The sequence below is a fragment of the Raphanus sativus genome, chromosome 2 (genome assembly GCF_000801105.2).
Source record: "Raphanus sativus cultivar WK10039 chromosome 2, ASM80110v3, whole genome shotgun sequence".
NCBI classification, from domain to species: Eukaryota; Viridiplantae; Streptophyta; class Magnoliopsida; order Brassicales; family Brassicaceae; genus Raphanus; species Raphanus sativus.
The window spans coordinates 35,706,412-35,726,471 of NC_079512.1; the positions used below are offsets into that span (position 1 = coordinate 35,706,412).

General features: G+C 35.9%; 3 protein-coding genes across 3 annotated transcripts; all 3 read right to left on the bottom strand.

The window, feature by feature from the left end:
• Window positions 1–443: 443 nt before the first annotated feature.
• On the bottom strand, window positions 444–1,760 carry LOC108840448 (ethylene-responsive transcription factor CRF4). Its single transcript, XM_018613274.2, has one exon. It carries the CDS (start codon window positions 1,656–1,658, stop codon window positions 642–644), a length of 1,017 nt encoding a protein of 338 aa, XP_018468776.2. The 5' UTR covers window positions 1,659–1,760; the 3' UTR covers window positions 444–641.
• Window positions 1,761–5,788: 4,028 nt separating this feature from the next.
• Window positions 5,789–6,235, bottom strand: LOC130508717 (uncharacterized mitochondrial protein AtMg00810-like). Its single transcript, XM_057004362.1, has one exon. It carries the CDS (start codon window positions 6,233–6,235, stop codon window positions 5,789–5,791), a length of 447 nt encoding a protein of 148 aa, XP_056860342.1.
• An 11,714-nt stretch (window positions 6,236–17,949) lies between these two features.
• LOC108833011 (SUMO-conjugating enzyme UBC9) lies at window positions 17,950–19,590 on the bottom strand. Its single transcript, XM_018606464.2, has 5 exons — window positions 19,428–19,590; window positions 19,219–19,301; window positions 18,654–18,781; window positions 18,425–18,529; window positions 17,950–18,288 (listed from the first exon to the last, which is right to left on the bottom strand). Exons 2-5 carry the CDS (start codon window positions 19,286–19,288, stop codon window positions 18,145–18,147), a joined length of 447 nt encoding a protein of 148 aa, XP_018461966.1. The 5' UTR covers window positions 19,289–19,301; window positions 19,428–19,590; the 3' UTR covers window positions 17,950–18,144.
• Window positions 19,591–20,060: the final 470 nt, after the last annotated feature.

Consider the following 20,060-nt stretch of genomic DNA (forward strand, 5'->3'; position numbering starts at 1 on the left):
ATTTTGAAAAGAGAAAGTGATGGATATATACAAAATCCAACTAAATGGATCCAGTCAATGCTGACCCTTTAAAAAAATCATATTTACTTAGCATATATTTTGTCAAAGTTTATTACTAGAAATTTTATATATGAAAAGTATAGATTTCAAATATTGTTTTCATATTGATTTGTTGCCTTTACGGCTGGGCGGAACACAAAAAAAAAGTGAAAAACACTTTACTATAATATAAAAAGGCAAAAGGAGCACCGTGCCGGAGTGAAACCTGACCCAGGGCCACACCCGGTCATGGCCGTGATTTGCGCCTCCTAGTGTTGGCATCTATCGCCAAAGAGAACTTCAGTTTTGTTTCTTATACAGTGATTAATTTTCTTCACACATGAAAACATATAACAAAATTAAAGAAGTCCTTACCATTTAGATACCTTGACAAGACAACAAACTAGTTTAAGGAGTAGTTATCATTCCCAATATTTCTCACAAAAATGTTTTACAAACCGGGACACCACCGCACCCACAAAATTACTTCTCAACCAAAAAAAAATAAACGACAAACCTATCAAAATTCAAAAATTCAAGGCAAAATTTGACTCCCACCGGCTTTATTGAAACCAATGTTTGTCTCTCTTTGTATGAAATTATCATACAACTAAAAAATCAGATGTAAAAAAATCATCAACACTGTTGAACATTGAACCAACCTCTTCCATATCCAAAGAGTAGTTTTCTCCTCCCATACTGTTGTGATCGAATAGTGCAAGATCATCGAAGAAATTATCTCCTGACGATTGAATATCAGACATGGATGAATCGAAAATGGAGATGTCCGGCAATGATTGGTTGAAATAGTTGTCGAGAAATGGAATATCCAATGGAAATGAATCATCAATATCATTACCACTGCCTTCTCCTAGGTGCCAGTTTATTGGTTCAAGAAACTCTTGTTTAACCGGTTTGGCAGGTTCTTCCATTGGTTCGGAGATTTGGTAGTTGAGAACCGATGTTGGAGATGATAGATGATTATTAGAGTAGTCCATTGACTCTGACGTTGTTGAAGAAACCGATATGCTGCTCTGTGATTCTGGTTCCGGCTGATCCGGTTTTGGTTCTGGTGGTACGATGAAGTTGGTGAGAGCGTCAGGGCCACGAAGCCTGATTGCTGCGTTGTCGTAGACGAGGGCAGCTTCCTCCGCCGTTGAGAAAGTACCGAGCCAAATCCTCCGGCGTTGCTCAGGATCACGAATCTCCGCCGCGTACTTTCCCCACGGTCGCCGTCTCACGCCGCGGAACTTCCTTTGGTTTTGATCGGCGCAGGGAACAACGGAGACCTTTTGGAGCGAAGAATCAACGGCCAGACTTTTACCGTTCTTGTTCGAAGCCGCCGCCGAGACTTCGTTGGAGGAGCTCGGTTCAACTCTGATCTCGTTGATCAATCTCTTGACCCTTCTTCTAGGGAACAAAAACTCCTCCTCGTCGCTCGATGAATCGGTGGCGTCATGATCCGTCACGCAGACACGAACCAACCTAGCCGAGTCACGACCAGTACTGATCTTTTTCTTCTTGTTCTCCACTGGCAACTTCTTAGTGTACTTCTTGATTACTGTCTTGTGCTCCGTGTACTTAACTGGTCTATAATCAATATATTCATCCATCATCATCACTCTCTTCTTACTAATATTTTCTGGCTTATAAAGGTTCTGTTTTAGAGAAGAAAAAAAAAACTGGGTTTGGTTATGAATTTAGAGGATGAAAAAGATGTATGGAGAGAGAAAATGCAGAGAAATAAGTGAAACATTCAGAGAATTCACTCATTTATAGGATCATTTTGGGGTTATATAGAAATAAATATTTTATATATAGTGAAAATAACTGTTATATATATTAGTTTTTACTAATTTATTTCCTTTTCTATGTTTTCATTTTCGTTTCTAGTACTAGAAGCCGCATCCATGTTAGCAAATAGCAGGATGACACATGTGTATTTGAGATATCTTCCTCAAACCTCCAAAATGACTTTACATTTGCGCTGCTTTACAGCGTCTATTCCATCTAAAATTTCGAAATGCATATCGTGCAACTCCATGATACCCAAACAAAAATTTAGTATTTCAATATCTTATAAAATATCAATAGCATATCAAGTTATAAGAGAATAAATGTTTCAAATTATTTTAATGTATTTTTGTCACAAAGACAGTTCAATATTATTCAAAATAAAATGACATGTGTTTTTTTAAAAAGATGTAATAGTATATTTTAGTTGATTTTCTTTTTTCATTTTGTTTGGAAAAATTGTAAAACTATACAGTTGTATTGAATAAAAAGGAGTGTATATGTTACTAAGGTTGAAAGATATACTTCTGAATTATAATGACTACACTAGCATCCCCTTCGACCGACATTTTGCACTGACTTTCTTTAGCGGTTTTGTCCATGCATTCATTTCATATGAACAACCTGTCACGTGCTGTGTTTTTCTTGAGTGCTTATTCAATAGCAGAGATTCTATTTGAGTAAATGTTAGTTTTTTTTTCTCTCTTTTCCTAAAGTACATGTTTAATACTCCCTCTGTTTTATTATAAGTGTCGTTTTAGACTTGTGCACACGGATTAAGAAATAATTTAATTTTGCATATTTTCAATATAAAAACATCATTACCGATATAATTCAACCAATAGAAAAATAGAATAGAGAATAAAGTTAATAAATTTTGCATTGAAACTCTAAAACGATACTTATTTTGCAACGAAAAAATTCTCTAACACGACACTTAATATGAAACGGAGGGAGTATATTTGTTTCTCTTCTTGTATGATTTTGTTTCCTCTCTTATCAGTGTATCTTAAGCAAAAACGGTAACAAATCTTTTTGAAAAAACCTTGTTATTTACAGTGAGGACTGAAGAGTAAACTTGGCTGGCAACCTAGGACTTAGCGCCATTTATCCCAGTTTTTAAAAAGACTTTATTTTTGTTACATTCGCTCCCGCCAATCAATTAATTTTCGTATTTGAGTTTTATTCTCAGCTTTTTAACCCAATTTTTTTTTAATAATACTAACATTTATTTGTGATACGTTTATAAATTTTATATATGTATACAGAAAGTTTATAAATTATATGATCCGATTGTTAAGAAAATGTAGACTTAAATTGTACGTTTTTTTCTAATCAAATATTCAAATAAAGACTTCTCTTTCATTTTGTCGTTCTAACGTTTCCAATAATATTTGCTCCAAAAAACAATCCGAGTTCAAGGCCTGGATCGAACGTGAGTACAAGCGTTATTCATGTTACTGTGTTCCTTGTAATATGGCATTAGTTTAGTAGAAAGGATCATAAAAGGGCACGTGAGAGAAGTGGAGGACGATTCGATTCTGAAAGAACCAAAGTGGAAACAGAGACATGGAGAATCATTTGGATTGACAAAGACAACCCCGAGGTTTAGTGCAGTGTTCTTGGCCACTATCCTCCATTGAGCCAAGTACTGACCAATCTAAGTATCTATATATTTTTTTTAACACAGACCAGTCTAAGTATATACTATATTATATCCGTCTACTTACTAAAGACTTTGACATAAAATTTCCATAATTTGGAGCTTTGTAGATATATAACACTCAAAAAATTTAGAACCAAAATCAATGTTTCAGTGGAAGGCGTCCAAATCCGATAGTACATTTTTGTCATCAAAACTTTGAATAATGGTCTTTCTCCACTTGTTTAGGTGGGGGGGGGGAGGGGATAATAGGATGATGGAACATAAACTGCGACAATCGTTTCGATATCGAATTTTCTTGCTAACCACGACGGAGTATCGCATGAACGGACCTAAAATCTGTAGCATAAGGTGATCGATATATATATATATATATATATATATATATATATATATATATATATATGTATGTATATGTATATATGTATGCAACACATGAGTTAGTTTTTCTTGCTACGCCAGTTAACAATAAAACATCATGATCACTGCAGTTATTCGGTGATACGGAATAGCTGGTAAAAAGGTTATGCTACAGACTGCGTTACGCACAGAGCTAATTTAAATACGTGCATATGGACGGTATATCTACGGTTCTGGACGAAGAATCCACATAGAAATGAAAGCGACTTGGTTCACATAAAATTAAGGAGAAAAATGCATTCTGAAAAGAAGAGCCTCCATTCAAAATGGCAAAAACGTTGAAAGCTTTATCCCCATTAATGGGTTATTCTTATATATTTCATTGGTCTTGGTGCATAGCTTTAAACTAAGAGTCTATGAGCTCGAACTTTGATGGACAATTAAAGACTTGAGAAGCTCACCGCTTGAGTAATTATTTATGATAAACAAGTTAACGATACCATGTGAGTTTTGAGTTTTCCCAAGTTAATGTATGTCTTGGAGCAGAAGCTACGTGGTCGCAACTCGTGAGTACTATTCAAGTCATTCTCGTCGACAGTCTTGGTTAACAAGCAAGAAATGTTGGTCTTATTGTGTAAATCTAATATATAGTTTAAATATTTATCTTTAACCTTTTAAAAAAACAATGTTCATATTGTCAAACGTACACCAACAAAGTTAGTAGTCAAAGTTTCGTACATATGTTTTAGTGATTGTATTATTATGTATAATGATAACAAAATTAAAAATGTATTACAAAAAAATAGAGAATTCAGAAAGATATAGCAAGGCTAATCTGTATTTGTTTATGCTGGAAAATCCGCAAAACTTGGGATAACAAGTGGAGAGTCACCTTCGTACGGTTGCCATGAGACATGCAGCAAAGCTAATAATTCAAAATAGTTTTTGATGTCTACAACTATTATCAAATATGCCAACTTTCAGAAAATAACTATTATCAACATGTTTATTTAGATAATACTCCTTTCTAAGCACTACTTAGTTGACAAAGCGCGTACTGATAATAGAGTAAACGTTTGTTAGTGTATTTTTATTATACAGTCGTTAAAAGGTACATAGTGATCACTACACTTTTAAGGTTTGATTATATTTTACATTTTTACTTGTAAACGAAGAAGCCGTTTTATTACTATTTTTTTTAACAGGAATGTCTTTGATTGATACGGTTTCAACTTCTAGCAATAAATGAAAGTGAAACACATTGAGCGGAGGCCAGCAAGGTTACGATTCTCATATTCATCTAAGACAACGGGAGATTGGTAATCTCCAAACTCGTGTTGTAATTAAGGTCTTTCTTGAGCGTCAAGGATTTTTATTAATCCAATTTAATAAGGAGCCTGGCGTTCACCATGCTCTCCTGGGCAGTGGGCACGACCTCTACCATCCAAAATTAAAATCATTCTTTTGCTAAGTTATATACTACTTTATACAAGTTTTCAGGCATTTGTGTGTTCGGCTATATCTATATATGTAGAAGTGGATATCGAACTTGACTCGTAAAACTTGTTGTATTAATGTACAAGAGGAAGAGTATATATACTATACAAAGGTCGGTCTAGTGAACCGATAAACATTATCTCTAACCAACTATATTTATCTCTAAGCACAACAAATATATCGCAAATATATCGCAAATATGAGATGATTATCTCAATACTCCCCCTCACGTTGGAGCATGAGGATCATGAATGCCCAACTTGGACAGCAAATGACGAAATTGTGCACGCCCCAACGCCTTTGTGAGAATGTCAGCCACCTGATCCTGTGTTCGGATGTGAAACAACTTGATCAAACCTGCCTGAACTGCATCTCGAACAGCATGGCAATCATTTTCAATGTGCTTGGTACGCTCGTGAAAAACAGCATTAGAAGCTATGTGTATGGCAGCCTTACTGTCGCAGTAGAAACGTGTAGACTGCTGCTCGACATCCAACCCCTCAACATCTTTCTTAACCACTTGACTTCACGCAATGCAGCTGCCATGGAGCGGTATTCGGCTTCGGCGGAAGAGTGAGATACTGTTTTCTGCTTTTTGGTCTTCCACGAGATCGGAGAATCACCAAGCATGACCACAAAAGCACTAAGAGAACGTCTGGTAAGAGGACACGACGACCAGTCCGAGTCGCAGAATACTGTCAAAGACAAGTCAGCAGAAGAACTAAGCATGATGCCCTGACCAAGTGACCCTTTAAGAAACCGTACTACACGAAGAGCAGCCTGCCAATGATCCTCCCGAGGCTTCTTCATGAACTGCGACAAGATATGCACAGAATAACTCAACTCTGGCCTAGTGTGAACAAGATAAATCAAACGTCCCATGAGCCTGCGATACTTCTTTGGATCAGTGAGAACCGGACTTGTACTGACAGCAAGCTTGTGATTTTGCTCCAAAGGTGTAGCCGCAGGTTGACACCCAAGATTGCCCGTGTCTGTGACTATATCAAGCGCATACTTGCGCTGCGAGACAAAATTCCTTCTGGACCTCTGCTTACTTCAAAACCAAGAAAATACTTCAACTTGCCCAAATCTTTCATGGAGAAACACTTCCCAAGATACTCTTTAAACTTCTGCAACATGCGAGTGTTGTTACCACAGATGAGCAAGTCATCAACATAGACAAGCACACGCATCTCAAGTCCTTTGCGACTATAAACGAACAGACTGTAGTCATCATAGGACTGATCAAAACCGAATTTCAACAAAGCATCAGATAGTTTCTTGAACCAGCAGCGAGGAGCTTGCTTGAGTCCATACAACGACTTACGCAACCGACACACCTTGTTAGGATGTGTATGACGATAGCCAGGTGGTATCTTCATGTAGACTTCTTCTTGTAAGTCACCATGGAGAAATGCATTATTAACATCCATCTGATACACTTCCCAATTGTTAGCAGAGACAAGACGAAGCAGCAAACGAATGGTAGTCATCTTGATAACAGGAGCAAACGTTTCTGTATAATCTTCTCCTGCAACCTGCTTGTTTCCGCAAGCCACCACTCGCGACTTGTGACGCCGAACTGTGCCATCTGCATTGTACTGAATTTTGTAAACCCACTGGCTTGCAATAGCATTCTTGCCCGGTGGAAGATCAACAATGTCCCACGTGTGCTGATCTTCAAGAGCTACAATTTCCACTGTCATTGAGTCATCCCAGATCTTCTGACCAACAGCTTCTTTAAAATGTTTAGGCACAACTCCAGCTGTGATTGCAGCTAAAAACACTTGATGTTGTGGTGAGAACTGAGAATCACAAATATAATTTGTTAAGGGATACATAGTGTTACCTTGGACCGCGCTAGAGGACTTAGAAACGGAGACGGAATGAGCGTGAGGGGTTTGTGAAGACGACTTCAGTACCGTTGCGTTGTACAAAACAAAGTCCTTTAAGCGAACGAAGGAACTGACTTTCGTTGACCTCTACCAAGCTCTTCAACAACTTGAGGTTGAACTATTTCAGATTCACTTGCAGAGGCCGGAACACTTGCACTCTCAGAAACAGGAACCGGACCAGGTACTTGTTCTGCAGTTTGTTCTGCAGCTATGTGTTCTGTTTCAGTAACTGCAGCACTTTCCTGAGACGAAACATCAGTATCTCCAACAGCAGCCGACTCTCCGACAGTAACTGGAACAGAAGTCTCGACATCCATGGTGCTCCCCCTTACATCTGAAGGTATATCAATATGCCAGTCTTCATCAGAAACAGGAGCCAGAGGCACCGACGAAGATGGCAAAGGCAGAGAAGGTGTTTGTTGAGCAAAAGGAAACACATCTTCGCGAAAGATCACGTCACGCGACACAAAGAGCTCTTCTCGTTCCATATCATAAACTTTGTATCCTTTCTTACCAAAAGGGTAACCAAGAAATGCACAGAGCCGACTACGCTGACCGAACTTGTCTTTACTTCTTGCAGCTCGATGAACATAACACGCAGAGCCGAAGACACGAAGAAGACTGTAGTCGGGTTTACACCCATGCAAAATCTCATACGGTGACTGACCTTTATGCAGAGCAGTCGGTGTTCGATTAATCAAATAAGCAGCTGTTAGGACTGCCTCTCCCCAAAATCTGACAGGTAGACTCGCCTGGAAGAGCAATGCTCGAGAGACATTGAGAATGTGTCTGTGCTTGCGCTCAACTCTCCCATTCTGCTGAGGCGTCCCAACACAAGACGTCTGATGAACAATTCCTTTTTCTCGAAACAAAGACGAAAGGCACATGAACTCTGTTCCATTGTCACTCCTCACTGTTTTGACAGACTTGCCAAACTGTTTCTCAGCATACGAAAGAAAATTTGTGAGCACCACACGAGCTTCAGACTTCGCAAGCATGAGATAAGTCCATACAGCACGAGAAAAATCATCAACAATAGTCAAAAAATACACTGCTCCGCATGAAGAAGGTACGCGGTAAGGTCCCCAAACATCAACATGAATCAATGAAAAACAATCGTCTGATTTATTAAAACTGTCTGGAAACACTTCTCTAGTCTGTTTAGCTCGAAAACAAACGTCACAAGGACTAGAGCTAACAGAAGATGACAACATAGGTAAAGAAGAAAGCACTGAAAAACTCGGATGCCCCAAACGCTGATGCCACAAAGCTTGATCAGTAGAAACTTTAACCTTGTGAATCTTTGCAGTAGCCACATCCGTCAGAAAATAAACCCCATCACGCTCCTCACCGGTTCCAATCAGAGTCCTCGAGAAACGGTCCTGCAACACACAAACTGCATCAGAAAAAGTGGCAAGACAACCAGTCTGTTTCAAAATTTTCGAAACAGAGATAAGGGTGCAGTTAAGTGCAGGAACATATAGCACTTTATCCAAAGAAATTTTCTTAGACAAGGGAAACGTCCCCATGTTCATTGCAAACGTTTTACTCCCGTCTGCAAAGCCAACAGAGCACGGTGGAATAGACACTACATCCCTCAAACACGTGAGATCCCCGGTCATATGATGGGAAGCCCCAGTGTCAAGTATAACATCACCAAACTTAGCCTTACCGGACAATTTATCCGCACCAGACTTCTCCTGAATCAACTGAGAAAGAACCCTCCACTGCTCAGGTGTGAACTCGGGAAAAGCTGATGAATTGGAACTTGTGGCATGCGCTACAGAGGCCTGTCCTCTACCACGCCCTGCTCCGTTAGAGCCACCACGTCCACTCCTTCCTCGTCCTCTGCCAGAACCACCACGGTCAGAACGTTCAACCCACCAATCTGGAAAGCCAACCAGCTGCCAGCACTCTTTCTTTTCGTGACCAGAACGACCACAATTAGAACACGTTCTGTCTTTACTTCGCAAGATAGATGAGTCTGATCTGGAACCAGTCTGAGCTTCATCAACGGTATGACGAGCAACAAAACCCACTGCATCCTGCTGTTGCTCTTGAGCTCGTGCACCATTCAGTCTCTGCTCCTCTCGTATGACTTTCGAGTAAACTTCTCCAATCGATGGCAACGGATCCATGCCAATGAGGGCAGTACACAAAGATCCAAAGCGAGAGTCATCCAGTCCCATGATAAATTGATGAACTTTATCATCATCACGTTCCTGTCTGATCTCTTCTGCTACTCCACACGTACACATCGGCAGCGGCCTGTAAACAGCCAACTCTTCCCACAGAGTACACAGACGACCATAGTACTCCAGAACCGACTGTCCTTCTTGTCTGCAAGCCGCTTGTTGCGCCTTTATTTGATGTATTCGAACTTTGTTCCCAACAGAGAAACGCTGTTTAAGACTCGCCCACAACTGACTCGCCTCACTAACAAACGTAACCGAAGACTTTACTTTAGGATCGATCGACGTACGAATCCACCCTATCACCATTGAGTTCACTGCAACCCAATTCTCGTAGTCAACACTATCACTCGGCGGTTTCTTCACGGCACCATTAACAAACCCTACCTTACGCTTGGCCTGAAGAGCATTCAACATCTCGTTTGCCCAAAGGTTGTAGTTTTCTCCGTTCAACATGACCGGAGTAATCATCGCACCAGGGTTGTCAGAACTGTGAAGAGTATACGGTGTTGGAACAGAAACCTCTGTTTTCTCACCGGTCTTCGCCAAAACACCCGACGTGTCACCGTCTTTAACATCATCACCTCCTGCCATCGAACTTCGAAAGACAGAAAACACTCAGAAACTAGAAAACTTTTTATTGATCGCTTGTAAGCTCTGATACCATGTAGAAGTGGATATCGAACTTGACTCGTAAAACTTGTTGTATTAATGTACAAGAGGAAGAGTATATATACTATACAAAGGTCGGTCTAGTGAACCGATAAACATTATCTCTAACCAACTATATTTATCTCTAAGCACAACAAATATATCGCAAATATATCGCAAATATGAGATGATTATCTCAATAATATATAATAGCAAACTTAATTTTGTCCTCCTATGACATCAGCAATTTTTTATAGGAAAAAAAATAAAAATCCAAAGGTGGAGTTTGTTTTGAATATATAATCTAACGCATGAGATTTAGTTTCAAAATAAAACCATGACGTCATCTTCCACTGGAGCAATGGTCACCAATTTACAGCTCTTCAATGGCGCCTCTTTATACAAACCGCAGTCTGCAGAGCGTTTTCTTTTCACAAACTGCAGAACGTTGTCTCTTTTGAGTAACTTATTGTTTTTGTCACTTTTCAGTAACTTATTAATAAAATAGATTGTACAAGTTTGTTCATCAGATTCTCTCTTGCTCATTGTTATTACCCTCCAAATCAAAACCTGGTAAAAAAAAATCGCTGGACACTCTTGACTGCTGATGGATTGTTGTTCCTGTCGCCCTCTCTCCTTTCCTCTTAATCAATTTTCTCACTTTTTCTCGATTATGTGGTCGTAGTTATTATATACAAATTGTATGCGTAACTAATAATCCCTAATTATGAATGGGCATAATTATTCCAACAACACCCAATTAGATTTTGAAAGAGATGAATAATTCTCTTTAAATCACCGAGTCAAACGTTTGAGAAAAGAAAAGTGTAAAAAGGGTTAAAACCTATGGTTTAAAACAGTACGCGGCTGTGGACAGACGTTCGGCGGCAAGCATAAACTCTGATTGGGTGTTATTTTGTAACGAAATTGGATCTATACAAAAAAAAATCTTTTTTTTTACAGTTTTTTATCAAAAAAAATCAAAATCTAATGGTGAGATTTGTGCCTAAAAGATATAATCAAATGGTTAAGATTTTGTTTAGGAGTAAATGTATGACGTCCTAGATTCATTATAGCAAGCGTCTTCATCCCACCAAATCATAGCTCTTCAAAGACGTCCCTTAAATAATCTGTCGATTTTTTCTTATAGCAAGCGACGTCACCAAATCATAGCTCTTCAATGGCGTCTCTTAATTAAATTGTCGATTTTTTCTCATATCCCCGCACCAATCATCATCCCTTAAGAGTTGTGTCTTTGTAGAATGTTATATATTGAAGAGATTGTAACCGTTGTTAGAGTTATTTGACGCTTTCCTCCATTCTCTCCTTGGCTACTTATCTATCTCCCTGGATATCTAATCTCTCTTTTTCATTTCCATCTGTTGCTGAGGATGTTCTTCCTCTAACCCTCTACTTCTCAGATAATTTAACTTTCGTATTCTGTCTCTGTTGAGTTTCTGATGAGTTTATTATCTCTGTTTTATTTCTGCAATTTCCAACCTATTTCCCTGCAAATATGTCCCTGATGAGTTTCTGGTGAGTCTGCTATCTCTCTTCGTTTCCAATTTCCGTTTATGTTGAATTTACTGTCCCCTGTTGAGTTTTCAGATGTATTTCTTTGCTATTACTCAATTTACTGTCCCTGTTAAGTTTCTTATTCTTCCCATTCAGAATATCGATAAAACCCCTATTCAGTACAAGCCTTTTCCTATCATAATAGGAAGAAGGTACCTTTCAAACTCATTTGGCGTCCATATTGGTGAAACACCAATGAACAGAAAGGAGTATTTACAACTAAATTTGCCTGATTTTACAAAATTTGCCTGACTATGGACCTCTAACGAACATCGCCTTTAGTAACCCAAGTTCCTACAATCATTGTTGGGAAGGATGTATCCCATGGTTCCCCCTGACGAGCCTGTAATACCAACTGTAGACAGTGGGCACTTGTCACATTGCTTCCTCTGCCATAAAATCTCTGTAGGTAATATTGTAACTAAAATAACCAAATTTGTTGGCTTTTATGATTAGGGAGATAGATAGAAATAACTTTTAACATACATCATTTGAAAAAACATGTTGACTATGTATACATGGTTTCTTTATAATTACCGGTTACGTTCTAAGATAAATCATCTATTTTTGTAATCTTGAAAATGGTATACAATGTACATGAACTGCAAAAAATTGGCCAGGTCCTTAAATAAACTAAGAACAAAAGATTTGTCACACGTAGGGGTGAGCAGCAGTAATTTACAGATACCATCTATGTAGATGTTAAACATAAAAAAATATTATATCCAATTATTTTTTGGTTGAGAAGGATTAATTATACCAAAATTGTATTATGAGTAGATTGAATAATTTTTTTTCGCATAAATTTGATTTCTGTTAGTCTATATATTTATTTTTTGGTTGAGAAGGATTAATTATACCAAAACTTATCTTTCTTTTAAAACTTGAATGCGTAACTTTTTGAACAATTACCAATTATGTTGAAAGAGAGGAACTATCTTCTTTTAATCATTGCAAGTCGAGGGAGACAACCGTTTGGAAAAACTGAAAAAGTGTAACACGTATGTAAAACTGATGAAACTGATTATGTATACCTCGTAACATATTAGTTTTTCTACGTAGCTTAGGAAGTTGCTTATATACAGTCAGTACTTAAAATCATTAGTTTCGTTGTGCCATGTTAGCTTGGTGCGACAGTTAGACAAAAAAATACATTATCATTTTATTCATTCTTTTTTTTTTTGGGTAATGAATCTGGACTTCTTGAATCTTGTTTTTTGGTAGAGTAGAGTAATAGTTATTGAAGGATAGAAGACTTCTTGAATCTTGTCATGAAAAACTTAATGGAGAAGACGAAGAGGGGCTGGGCAGGACGAGTGTTCTGGCCAAGAGAAAACAAAAAGATTTCCTATATTGCTCACAATTCCTACAGTACCCGGTATCGTAGATGATATTTCGCTTCCTTGTGAAAATCATAATATTAAGCGAGTTATTGTATATATAAAATCAATTTTGCTCGCAATAGTTTCAAAAAATCTGATATTTGAGGAACTTACAAAAACGGAAAAGGTGTAAGATTAAGTTTATTTGTAACAATATGATTTGGTCAAATTGTACGGACTACATCAATTTTATGTATAGTATTTAATGATAGTTTTTAGTAATAAGAGTTATAAATATGGTATGTTCTGTTTCGAACAAAAATTCTATGTTTTGTATGAGGCAATATTCACTGGAGCAAAAATTGACAACAAATAATTTTGAATTAAACCAACCCAAAAATTCAATATATGGAATAGACTAAAGCTAAAGGAAGAGGCAAAAAGGTCATAGTGGACGAGGAACATCGTTCTATAGTTAGTTTGTTTCTATTTTATCATTTAGGATTCATTGTTGGATCTTAGTCTAGGATCAGTGCCGGTCCAGCATAATCTCATGCCTAAAGCAAAAAAAAATTATCTGCCCCGTAAGTACAATAGGTTGGTTCGAACTAGGGTTGTTAGGAATATTTATAACAGCTTTTACCACTAGGCTATGTACAGTTTTGACAAATTTGGTGCCCCTTAAATCTTAATATCTTTTGGCGCCTAAAGCCCTAGCTTGTTGGGCTTTAGGTCAGGGCCGGGCCTGTCTAGGATCTTACTGTATCCTTTGATTGTTGCAATCTTTAAAGTCTCCTAATGTTTTTGATATATTTCACTTTCAATATTCATGGAATTGTGAGTTTCATGTATAACAAGCAAAAAAATCATTTGATTTTGGCTATAATTTTTAATTGCACACTATATGGAAAACATCAATAAATTATGAAATAAGGTGCTTCAGTGATTTGATTCTTTAGACTGAAACAATGGCTTGTTGTTTTTCATGATTATTCTCTTTCTTGCAAGCTCTCGTAGCATTGACAAAAAATGAATGGTCTTTGTTTGAGAAACTCTTTAAGAAGTAAATGTGGATCACGTTTCAAAAGTATATTGATAGTCAGTGCTCTTGAAACAATAGTGTATTTGTGTGCATATCTAATTTGGATATTAAAGAATTTTAAGCTTTTTAACCTACTCGGTGTTACTTGAATTTGATCTCACATTTGTGTTTGGACTATGGTAAACAATGTGTGCACGCACTATCAATAACGAATCCGTTGTTGTTCTGAGTCTAGCTGGTTAGGATATTGGGCTCTCTTCCAAGATCCCCGGGTGCAAGTTCTGGCAACGGAGGATTCTTTTTTTTACTCCCTTTTAGTGCTGCTGGCTATAAAAAAAAAAGTAACATGACATTCAGATTAACAAATTTCTCACTGGACATCAGTAAGTACATTATTTAAGATAAAAATAAAGTAATTTATGAATAATGGTACCTTCAAAATGGTATTTTTGAAAATTCTCCATTGAAATATGATTAAACATTGTGCTTGTGTGTTATTTGTAATTTCCAAACCGCTTTTTAATTACATTAGAAACTCTATAAATTATTACTTGATAAATTAATAAATACTATAAACTAATAACTTTTTTTGATTCTAAGTTGGACCGGTTCAAAATATGACAAAAATCGATAGTATAATAAAATAATATTTTTTAGAAAATATTATGTAAATTTATGGTCCCATTAAAATTATAAATAATTTATATATATACACATTTATATAAGTATGAATCAACCATTATGTTGTTTTTTATATATTTACAAAGAAATTATTTTTATATTTATTTGTAATAAAAAGTTTCATATCTCAGAAGTTTTTTCCCCAGTAATAATAAGGTCAAGATTAATTTTATTTATAATTGTAAATAGTGTGGCTTACAAACTGCTATTAAATGTTTTTTTGAGTTAACTAACATTATCGATATTTTATCTTTTTCATAAATTCTTCAATTGATCGGTACTTTAGAATAAAATATAAAATAAAATAAAATAAATTTATAATAATTCAAACTAAACTTGCATATATGTGTATAGTATATTTCACAAAATTGTGTATACTAAATATATAGTTAATAGATGTGAGAGAAAAAAAACACAAATAACAAACTTTTCAAAGAATAAATAAATAAATTTATTAAATTAAATAAAATCAATTTTAGTAAAGAATTCGCTGACAAAAAGTAAAAAAACTTAATTGACAGGAGAAATAATTTACAATTATTTTAACACAAACATAATTATATACAATTATTGACAGGAAGTAGCTAAATTATTAACTATTTTAATACAAACACTTGATTTTAGCAGTTCTAAATGACAATTATATACAAAATTTACTGTGCACAAAATTAATTGACAGGAAAATTAATTTACAATTAAAAAATTATTAAAATAATTTCAAGAAATGAATGGAATTACATATCTTGTAGTCGTTCTTGGCATCTTAAGGTAACTTAAATGGATTTAAATATGATTTAATTAAATAATTTACATATAACAATACTAAGTCTTATTAAAATAAGTTTGAAATTATCGTCAAAAATGATTCATACACAGCATTTATAACCACATTCAACAAAGATATGACCAGAATTTTGCGTAAATCAGCAACTAACTTGGTTAAATTTCAGATAAGGCTATTATTTATAATTAATTGTAATTTATAGTGTATAAACTAATACTCCCTCCGTTTTGTTTTATTTGATGTTTTGGAAGAATTTGTTTGTATCAGTTTATTTGACGTTCTCAAAAACCAAGGTAAATTATAGTGTTAAATGACTCTATTTGCCCTGCATTTATTATAGATTACATGTTCTCCACGATAAGATGAAGTCAATTAGTGAAGGATAGAAAAGATATTAGACTGAGTGTCTTAATCTCCGTGCAAATCAGTAAAACGTCATATAAAGAAAAACAGAGGGAGTACTATATTTTAAAAAACTCCTAAATGCAGGAACAATCAATAAATGATTTGAGTGATAACGTAGTTATCTTCTTTATTTCAGAAAAAAATATTGGTAAAGTTTTTCAAATTTAGTGTGAAAGTCACATCCTTTAATTATAAGTCAACTTAGTTAGGTAAATGGTTACATAAATGACATGCAATCCAATTAATATGGAAGATGTACAATACAATTGAATTTTTTTATGCTTTTAGTTAATGACTAACACACAAACTTTGGTATTTAATTTTAAAGACAGACAAAAATATTATAAAAGATGTTACAAAAGAGATTATCAATAAATTATATGGAACTGATTACGAGGCTTCAGGAATGTGATGGTAAATTTTTCAGAAGATAATCATACAAAAAATAAAATAAATTAGCAATGATAGCTATAGATATAGAAAAAAATAGCAGATGGCAATCTAAATGCAATGAAATATAAACCAAAGAAATAAGAAGTCTAAAATGAAAAAAAAATGAAGATAAATATATCATTTAATATTACAATGCCACATCACAACAATTTATGTTGTTACGCATAATTTTTTTAAAAAATCATTTTTCATGCACATAATTTATTTAATATTCATATATTTTATAAATACTCAGTTAGACGGATACTTATTTATTTCTAAAATAATTATAATATTACACATCAATTTTTTTAACAGTTATTACAAAATTAAATGAACTAAATATTAAATAAAAAATAAAATTCAATATTCCCGGGCGTTTACGCACGGGGTTGTTTCCTAGTAACAATAATTAAAAACCCTTGAGCCGTTAGCTAGATTTGAAAAAAGGTTATGATTCTTATAAAATACTATAGTATCCTTTATAAAATGGTTCATAATGGTTTATTCAACTTATTTGGGTTGCATTGGGAGTTATTAGTCTTGCTCTTGCCATTTTCTCTTGAAAATTGATATTTTGACTTCTTATGGTGGACAAAAAAGACTTCTTAAAATATCTTTTCATGTATGTGGTACATGAAGCATTCCTCCGGTTAGGATGGGCTGATATAACATGATAAAGTCTTAGTGGACTTTGATATAAATAGTGATTTTGTGGGATATTTTTAGGATAATCCGTTACACTTACGTAAAAGATTTGATATTTGAGTTTTCAGAATCAGCCATGTTTTTCAGCCATAACTTGCCGCACTGCTATGAGTGATAGTACATTGTTCACAAACACGAAACCGGAAAATTAAATGGCTTAATCACGGTTTAGAGCAATATGGATGTAGTATATTCCTTCCTCGGATTTGCAAAAAAAAAATGAAACTAGTTTCTCGCTCTTAGAGTTAGAGATATCACGATTTGAAGTTTATAGGAAATGATACAATCCCTCAACTTGGAAATTAAGCAAGCCGGATTATATCTTAGTATATCTAGGTGAATGGTTAACGGCCAAAATATGTATTCATAACGACTAAACTCGTAAAGAAAAAAAAATACACAAAGCAATAACTTTCTGAAGTCCAATACTGAAGAGGAAGACACCTAAATCAAACACTACAAGAAAATGGTCGAAAATAGGGAAAAAAAATTCAGTGGTAAGACAATTATTAGCAAGGTAGTCTTCAAGTTGAGTCAGTGATCTTGTTTGCTGAGTTCCTTTTTTGCGAAAAATGTGGCTTATCTTTGCTTTTTTTTTTCTATGGATGGCAAATTGGCGTTCGCATGTAATATTTGTTAGGTTTTTTGGTTGTTATGCCTCAACCTAGAACTTCTCGAAATGCATTGGTTCTTTGGAAAGGCTGAGCTGGTGTAGTCATCTCGTTGCTCTCTTTTGTTACGATCCTATGTTTTCTTTCTATGGTGTTGTTAGTTGGTATTATGGATGTTCTTTAAATTTTGTTTCTTCCCGTAATTTGTTCGTTGGTTTAAGCTTATTTCAGTTCCAATGGGAAAACCATCATTCAGTAGAAGAACACAGAGAATAAAGAGAGCAAACTGGGAACGAGATGACTTAAAGTTTACAAATTCCATGAGATTTAAATGAAAATGGGAGATCATGCGATTTCTTACTGATCTCAGTCTTCACAATTTTTTTTTTTAATAAGACAGAAAAGTTTATAAATATGATTACATAGAAATGAGAAGAGTTCTTTTAGGTTATTAAAAGGGGAAAGTCCTTGGGGGGGGGGGGGGGGAGAGTGGTCAGCCCATTCCGTACTTTTGAGTCCAGGTACGGGCAGTAGACTCGTACTTGTTCTTGTCAGTCTTGTACATGTGAGCAATCTCCGGAACCAAAGGATCATCCGGGTTCGGATCCGTCAACAACGAACAGATCGACAGCAGCACCTATATATATTCACAGATTTTTGAATAAATAACATACTGATTTCAATTGTAGCTTGGACTATTACTTTTTGGCCCCATCTAGCTTGTGTTGTTCTATGGGATCTGGGGAAGTAAGAAAAGAAAAGGGGGAAAAAACCTTGGAAATGGTGAGGGCAGGACTCCACTGCTCCTTCAAGATGTCGAGGCAGATGCTCCCATTGCTGTTGATGTTTGGATGGAACACCTTAGTCCTAAAAGCCACCTACAATTTTTTCATTTATTTTTTGGGGTCACACCACACCACCAGACACACATATGAGAAACTAAAGAAAGCACAACATGCAATGCCATCGATAGAGAGTAGTAGTGAAAGGAAGGGAAGTAACCTTGGGAGGTTTAAAAGGATAATCAGGAGGGAAATGAATGGTAACAAGAAAAACACCGCCAGAGTAAGGGCTGTCGGATGGACCCATTATCGTCGCTTGCCAATGGAACATGTCTTCCGCCACCGGTCCTGTCCAAAATATATATACGAGACCAAAAACTCTGTGAATATATAATAACTACCGCTGATCCAAAATTAAGTAAATAAAAGAAGATCAAATCTACGTCTTTTTAAAATGGCATCCCAGAAAAGTCACAACTGAAACCAGATCTAACCCAATCAAATAAAGTTTGAAACTTTGCTAAAATCAAAAAACAAGGGTTATTATTATCATGATGAACCTCATCTGTTAGATTTATAAATCTCAGCTGAATTTTACGCAAAACCAACCAAAAACGAAATCAGAGAGACGAACACATGATTCAGATCTAAGCAAAACGAGAGAGAGAGATCAATAATATCAAAACCAGAGCAAAAGAGAAGAACAAAAAAGCCAAGGATCCATCCATCAACATCATCAGGCAGATGAGCAACCAAAAAATAAAAATCGAATCGTAAAGTCACACCTGCGCTGCATGAAGTAGGAGGATCCTTCTGCAGATCCTTCAATTCCTTCAATATCCGTTTCGATGCCATCTCCGATAATCACCTTTTTACGATCCCACAATCAACAAAACAAAACGGTCAGAGATGCAATAAATAAATAAATAAAAAATACACACACACAGCTAATCAGTCATACGTTACCACGGAAAGATTCAACAAAAGCTAATACCTTTCACGTTTTTGGTTCAGCTTCTTAGCTTTAGATTCTTCGTTATTTAGGAAAAGAAAAGAGAGAGAAAGGAAACTGTAAATGGTTCTTCTCTTCTCTCTCTCTGTGGGTCGCGACCCACAATAAATAGGGTTGAGGAAAATATTCTGCTTCGTTGATTTTACTTTTTTTTCTTTCAGTGGGAGGGACTCTGCTTTATTCTTCTTTTTTTTTTTTTTGCTTATTAGAGGAGATACTAATAATTATAATATTGTTTTTTGGGTGGGCCTAACTTAGCGTTGCACTTACGGAATCAAAAGTTTTATTAAAAAAGAACGCGCTTGGTTCGTATCATGTGGCGCCGATTGCTCCATTCACATCAGGACGCGACGTCGTCGTTTTGGCTGTTAATAAGTCGTGTGGATCCGACGGTTGAGAATTGTAGTGACCATCTGGCGTCCATTTCCTTGCTTTCAAAGATTCCCATGGTTTTTGCAAAGGTCAATCAGTGGTTGATGTGACCATGATGAGCTTTCCTTTCAGGTACCTCATAAGAGACTTGTACAAGAGGCCTTGTTTGAATTCTTCGCATTTTCTGATTAAATTTGGGGTTTTCTTTGTTGTGTGTCTCATATTAGTAAAGGAAATTTGGTT